Source organism: Sinocyclocheilus anshuiensis, unplaced genomic scaffold (genome assembly GCF_001515605.1).
Source record: "Sinocyclocheilus anshuiensis isolate Anshui unplaced genomic scaffold, SAMN03320099.WGS_v1.1 scaffold3418, whole genome shotgun sequence".
In the NCBI taxonomy this organism is placed as follows: domain Eukaryota; kingdom Metazoa; phylum Chordata; class Actinopteri; order Cypriniformes; family Cyprinidae; genus Sinocyclocheilus; species Sinocyclocheilus anshuiensis.
In genome coordinates this window covers 9,966-17,455 of record NW_015536713.1, presented here as the reverse complement: position 1 = coordinate 17,455, position 7,490 = coordinate 9,966, and the positions used below count along the sequence as shown (strand labels likewise).

Sequence of the window (7,490 nt, the reverse complement as noted above, 5' to 3'; positions counted from 1 at the left end):
TAAATCAGTATATTAGAATGATTTCTGAAGATCATGTGACACTGAAGACTGGAGTAATGATGATGGAAATTCAGCTGTGCATCACAGAAATAAATTAAATATTAATGTATATTAAAATAGAAAAACTTTATTTTACATCGTAATAATATTTTACCATATTAAATTATTTTCCTGTATTTTTGATCAAATAAATGCAGCCTTGATGAGTAGAAGAAACTCCTTTAAAAAACATAGTTCTGATCCCTGTGTGTGTGTGTGTGTGTATATATATATAGGTGTGCTTGACTGGCCAGCAAACTCACCAGACCTGAACCCCATAGAGAATCTATGGGGTATTGTCAAGAGGAAAATGAGAAGCAAGAGACCAAAAAATGCAGATGAGCTGAAGGCCACTGTCAAAGAAACCTGGGCTTCCATACCACCTCAGCAGTGCCACAAACTGATCACCTCCATGCCACACCAAATTGAGGCAGTAATTAAAGCAAAAGGAGCCCCTACCAAGTATTGAGTACATGTACAGTAAATGAACATACTTTCCAGAAGGCCAACAATTCACTAAAAATGTTTTTTTTATTGGTCTTATGAAGTATTCTAATTTGTTGAGATAGTGAATTGGTGGGTTTTTGTTAAATGTGAGCCAAAATCATCACAATTAAAGGAACCAAAGACTTAAACTACTTCAGTCTGTGTGCATTGAATTTATTTAATACACGAGTTTCACAATTTGAGTTGAATTACTGAAATAAATGAACTTTCCCACGACATTCTAATTTATTGAGATGCACCTGTATTCGTGGGCTGTTTTGACATTTCCCCAGGGACATTTCAGCAGACAGCTCCAGTCAGGGACAGGACACCAAAAAACAGGATTGTCCCCAGAAACGGAGGCCGTCTGGTCACAATTTTGGTGGCAATTTTGTCTCAAGGCCCTGTTAATTTTTCTAACAACCTAATAGTAATTAGGACTGATATATTAAACAATTTATATTTTTGAACGTGTTAATAACTCTGTTAACACAATCATTAATTTTGTTCTGTGGTTTCTATTAAAAAGCAGTTTGCTTATCCCTCTTTCTCTTCCTCATGTTTTTCAGTGTCAATTCAGGCATCTACAAAACCAGACCTGAACCTGGTGTTGTGTGGAAGTGATGCTGCTCTGAAAGCCTCTGTATTGAAATGGTTCATGGGGGAAAAAACACTTTCTATGTCACATCAGACGTTCAGCTCAGAGTGTGTGATGGAGGAGGAGAAGATTCATGGTCATCTGATGAGTCTGGTGACGCTTCCAGCTCTGACTCTGCTCTCAGAGGAGGACGTGATGCATCAGACTCTCAGCTGTGTGTCTCTCTGTGATCCTGGAGTTCATGTTTTCCTCCTCATTGTTCCTGATGCTCCACTGACTGATGAAGACAAAGCAGAAATAGAGAAGATCCAGAAGATATTCAACTCCAGAGAGCACTTCATGCTGTTTTTCATCTCAGATCTCACTGTTGGAACACTAGTGACAGATTTAGTCAAATCCAGACCAGAATATCAGATGTTAATCAGAAGTTGTGGAGGTCAGTACAGAGTGATGGGGTTAAAGGAACCTGAATACTCCAGACAGATCCCAGAACTGCTGGATTATATAGAGAACATGAAGACTGAACCGTATTCACTTCAGATGTATATGAAAGCTCAGGAGAACCGAGTCAGATGTGAAGCAGAGGAGAAATATAAAGAAGAACTGAAGAGAATGGAGAATGAAAATGAAGAGTTAAAGCAGAAGATTCAGTCAGAAGGTGAGTGGATAATATTCTTTTAAAATAAAATGTTTTTTATATGATTTCCATCATGAAGTTCAGTCTTGCAAATCTGAGTCAGCGGTTCCCAGCCCTGTTCCTGGAGGCACACCAGCACAACACTTTTTTAAACGCTTCATAATCAAACGCACCTGAATAAACTCATCAGCCAATTAGTAGAGACTCCCAAGACCAGTGCCTTGTCCAAATACTCGCACTTGCAGTCTTGGCCAATTGAGAGCATGTGTGCCCGACAGCAAGTAAGTGTGCAAGACTGTCCCAAGTCTTAAAACAGCCAAAGCGCAGTGCCCTTAATGCACACTAAATCCACACTATCGCGAATACTGCTTTTGCTTGCTGAATCCAGTTTGTTCTTTTACGCGAAGAGTGAAAATTACATTCTGTGACTCTAAAATATTCACATATTAAAGGGCACCTATTATGCAAAATCCTCTTTTACGAGGTGTTTGGACAGAAATGTGTGTTGGAATTGTGTGTACACAGCCATCTTAGAATGATAAAAATCCATCCAGTCTTTTTTTTAATCTTCATAAAACCAAACCAGGCTCAAAAAACGAGTGGTTTGGATCCTGTCCGCAATATGACGTCATATTGTGGTAGGCCCGCCCACCGCTATTGACTGACAGGTGCATATTACCATATCCTCAGCTCTCAGTGTGTTGTGCCATGTCCGGCATTTTGTCTTCGTGTGATCAGCTGATCCATCATTACAAAGCGGCTGTGAAAAACTATGGAAGTACATAAAAGATTCAGACTACCATTCTGAGACATTCTGGTTCATTTGCATTATTGTTTCTTCTGCTGTAGTCTCTCCTTGTTCTGGGTCTGAATACCGGTCCTCTCGCTCGCTCATGTTGCTTCTCCTCTTTGTTTATTGCCATACGCAAAGCAGAGATGTCTAGGATCCGCCCTCTTCTGCAGTCGGATGGGAAGTTGCAGCTCATTTTCATGTAGGTCAGTGGTTCTCAAGCCTGTCCTTGAGTACTCCAGCCCTGCACATTTTGTAAGTCTCCCTCATCTATCACACCAGATTCACCTCATCAGCTCATTAGTGGAGACTGCAAGACCTGAAGTGGGTGTGTCAGATATAGGGAGACATACAAAATGTGCAGTGCTGGGGGTACTTCATGGAGAGGTTTGAGAACCCCTGATGTAGGGGAACTGCCCCAAAAATTACACTTTTCAACACGTTATAATAAACGATCTGTATGGTATTTTGAGCTGAAACTTCACATGCACATTCAGGAGAGCCAAAAGATTAATATTACATCTTGTAAAAAAGGGTCATAATAGGTGCCCTTTAAGTGGCATGTTCAAATTCAGTTCTTCATGACCATTTACCTTCATCGCTTTATTTGCTGTACCTTTTAGACATTTTAAGTCTATATGTGAATGCCTGCAATGCAGCCTTAGAATCTGGCCAAGAATGAGGTGTGTTATAAAGAACTGTAACTATGATTCCTACATTTTAGTATCGCCTTTGCATCAGAAGCATATATGATGCCTTAAAATTCTGCAGTAGGCTTGCAGAGTATGAATGTCATTGTGCAAAGTAGATGAACAAGTAATTGAAATGCTGGTGTTATTTGCTCAATTAACCAACTGCAACTTCTGCAGTCCAGTATAATCATTTGTAAACATCTACACTTCTTTTCAGTCTTTTTGTGTTTTATTTATTTATTTATTTTGTACCAACATGATTTTCAGGTGCTGAAGGTGAAGCAGATGATCTGGAGCAACTGAGGATTGTGTTGATCGGGAGAACAGGAAGTGGAAAGAGTGCAACAGGAAACACTATTTTGGGTAGAAAGGAGTTTCAGAGCCGATTGAGCACAGATTCAGTGACGACTGTTTGCATGAAGGGGGTTGTTGAAGTTGATGGTCGATCAGTAACTGTTGTTGATACTCCAGGACTCTTTGACACGACACTGACAAATGAACTAGCGGTGGAAGAAATAATGAAATGTGTTTCACTGTCGTCACCTGGACCTCATGTGTTTGTCATTGTGTTGAGTTTAAGATTAACCAAGGAAGAAACAGACACTGTAGATCTGATAAAGAAGATCTTCTTTAGTTCAGCTCAGTTCAGCATCGTTCTGTTCACTAGAAGAGACGAACTTGAGGATGAATCTATAGAGGATTATGTGAAGAGAAGTACCAATGCAGAACTGAAGAAACTGATCAGAGATTGTGGAAACAGATTCCTGGCTTTCAATAACAGAGAAAAACAAGACAAAACTCAAGTGATTCAACTGTTAAACATGATAGAAGAGCTGAAAAATACTAATGAGGGTCGATACTTCACTAACAGCATGTTTGAGGAGGCAGAGATGTCCATTAAGAAGAGAATGGAGGAAATACTGAAACAGAGAGAAAAAGAAATTCAGGCACAAAATGAAGCATTACAAGCCAAATATGAGCTGGACATGAAAAACCTGTTGAAGAGACTCAAGGAAGAAAAACAAAGAGCAGATGAGGAGAGAATGAAGATGGAGAATCAGTTCAGAGAAAATGAGGAAAAACTCAGAAAAGAGTTTGAAGAGAAAGAGAAAACAGAACAGAATAAAAGAGAGATTGAAAACCAGAAACGATCAGCTGAAGAACAACAGCAAAGAGCTGAATATCATCAAAAAATAGAAGAAATTAAGAGAGAGACTGAAAACCAGAGATCACAGTATGAAAAACAGCAAAAAGAAAGAGAAGAAGAAGATAGAAAGAGAGAAGAGAAATACAGACAAGATCAAGAACAGATGAGAAATGATCAAGAACGTGTTATAACACAATTAAAGATGAAAGAAGAAGAAGAAATAAAAAAGAGAGATTTGGAGGAGAAAAGGAGGAATGAAGAAGAAGAGGAGGAGAGACAGAAATGGAAAAGAAAAATAAAAGAGGCTGAAAATGACAGAAAAGAGACTCAAGAGGAAATTAAACGACAGCAGAGAGAATGGGAGGATGAAAAGAAACGACAGATGAGAGAACACGAGGAAGAAGAGAGAAAGAGAAAAGAGACACACAAGAAAGAGCTGAGAGAAAAACAAGAAGAACTGGAGAAAATGAGAAAGAAATTTGAAAGAGAGAGAGAAGAAGAAAGATTGAATATGGAGGAGAAGCGACAGAAACAGAGAAGAGAAAGAGAAGAAAAAGAGAGAGAATATGAAGAAAAGAAACTGGAAACAAAAATATATTATGATCAGCTGGAGCGAGAGAGAAGAGAGGAGTGGGAGAGAAGAAAACTAGAAGATGATGAGAGACGAGAAGAAGAGAGAAAGAGATGGGAGAAAATGATTGAAGATCTGAAACAAGAGCAAGAAGAAGAGATCAAGAAAAGAGAAACAGAGAGAAAAGAAAGAGAAGAGAAAGAGAGAGATGAAATGAAACACAAACATGAAGAGGAAATAAAAGTCGTGAAGAAGAAACATAAAGATGAAGCCAGAAAACAAGCAGAAGAGTTTAATGAGTCGAAAGAAAGAAAACTGCAGCACGTTCTGGAGCTCACAGAGATGCTTAAAGAATGTCAAGAACAACATGAATCACTGGTGAAACTCCATCAACACCTGAAAGTGCAGACAGGAGAAGAAATAAAAGAACTAGAACTAGAAGTTGAAAAACTGAAAAATAAGTCACGCTGTGTTATTCTGTGAATTTATTTAAGCATAAAGTCAAGACAATATTACTGTAATGCCTCAGTTTTATTTTGTATAGTTACTTAACTGAAGATTTTGTTCTGTGATTATTTTTGAGATTTCTGGATACTGTTTGATTGGAATTTGATTGAAAAAAATTTCAAGATATTGTTAAAAGATATTCTGTAATAGGCAAAAAAATACAGTTTCATTTTATATGTTCTAATGCCTAGAAAAGTTACTTCAATGAACAAGAAAGAGAATATATATAAAGAGATGACCGTGGACTTCAGGAAGAACCCCCTGCACTCCCCCCACTCACCATCATGGACAGCACTGTGACTGCAGTGGAGTCATTCAGGTTCCTGGGCACCACAATCTCTCAGGACCTGAAGTGGGACACTCACATAGACTCCATTGTTAAAAAGGCCCAGCAGAGGTTGTACTTCCTTCGCCAGCTGAGGAAGTTCAGCCTGTCACAGGAGCTGCTGAAACAGTTCTACTCCGCCATCATTGAATCTGTCCTCTGCACTTCAATAACTGTCTGGTTCAGCTCAGCTACCAAATCTGACCTCAGAAGACTACAGAGGGTAGTCCGGACTGCTGAGCGAATCATTGGTACAACCCTCCCTTCTCTCCAAGAACTGTACTTATCCAGAGTGAGCAAAAGGGCTGGCAGAATCACTCTGGACCCCTCACATCCAGCACACTCCCTCTTTGAACTGTTGCCATCTGGTCGACGCTACAGAGCACTGAGCACCAGAACGACCAGACACAGGAACAGTTTCTTCCCTCAGGCCATCCATCTCATGAACACTTAACAATAACTGTGGAACACACACTATTTATTCACTCATAGACTTATCTAACACTCATACTCAGTCTACATTTCAATTTTGCACTAATATACCTGTACCTTACAAAACTATCTATTGTAATATACCTGTACATACAATTTTCAATTTGTATATTGTATTCCTTATTTACTTGTTCTATTTTTTATTATTTTTTTTTTATTATTATTATTATTATTATTTTTTATCTGTGTTTTTTGTTCTGTCACTGTCATTCTATTACACTGTGGAAGCTTCTGTCACGAAAACAAATTCCTCGTATGTGTAAAAATACCTGGCAATAAAGCTCATTCTGATCCTGATTCTGATGTAATAACTGCAGTGGGTTTGTGAGTTGATAAAAAGTTAATTAGTCAAATCATAAAAATTTAAAATAATAATTTAAACACTTGAACACTAAAATATAAATATTTTATTTGTTCATCTGCAAGTCAATGTGACCGTTAACCAACATCAGAGAACTGTAAACATGCAAATGTATTTACTGAAATATTAACTTTTCTGAGTTATTTCAAGTAAATATTTTATTTTAAGGGACCTGTCTGACAAAAACTTTTGGGAATCCCTGCATTATATGAACAAAAATTAATAAACATGAAAACAACAATGACATTTCATGACAGCTATGCATCACCAGTGTTTAGTAACTTCCATAATTATTTGTTTCATACATGGTCTACTGTAATTGCTTGAGATGTCCTTTTCCCCCTCAAATTTAGAAGCATGGTTTGCAAATGTATTTACAGTACATTTGAGAATATAGTCATAGCTAAATGGTAGGATTTTTAGAGAAAAAATAAGAATTAGGGAGAATCAATAAATTATAATTGACTGCCATTGTGTGATTAAAATATGTAATCCATAAAAGTAACTGTAATCTGATAATGAACATTTTAAAATGTAATATACTCTAATTACAAGTACTTTTTTTTTTTTTAATCTGATTACATAATCCAGATTACATGTAATCAATTACTGTACATACTACGTTCAGTCAGTGAGGTCAATCTAAGTATTTTAGGATTGATAAAAAAAAAGTTTTAGCATATTGATGCTAGATGCATGGTATCATTCATGTCTGTGAATCACAAGCGGTGCAGGACGAGTTATGTACCGGAAAATTGAAGTATGAGCAATAATAATAGTGATGATTGCTTTAGCAAACATCCCGTAATAACAGGATAATTCTTCTGAAAATAAACTCCTTAAAG

The 7,490-nt window shown here is 37.5% G+C and overlaps 1 protein-coding gene across 1 annotated transcript in view; it reads left to right on the top strand.

Annotated features, from left to right (window-relative positions):
- Positions 1-5,789, top strand: part of LOC107655316 (GTPase IMAP family member 8-like) — a 12,205-nt gene extending 6,416 nt beyond the window's left edge. Inside the window, exons 4-5 of the mRNA XM_016442778.1 lie at positions 1,095-1,781; positions 3,510-5,789. Of these exons, the coding sequence (XP_016298264.1) occupies positions 1,095-1,781; positions 3,510-5,443 (2,621 nt within the window). The 3' untranslated portion in view covers positions 5,444-5,789. The remainder of the gene's footprint in view (positions 1-1,094; positions 1,782-3,509) is intronic.
- Positions 5,790-7,490: the final 1,701 nt, after the last annotated feature.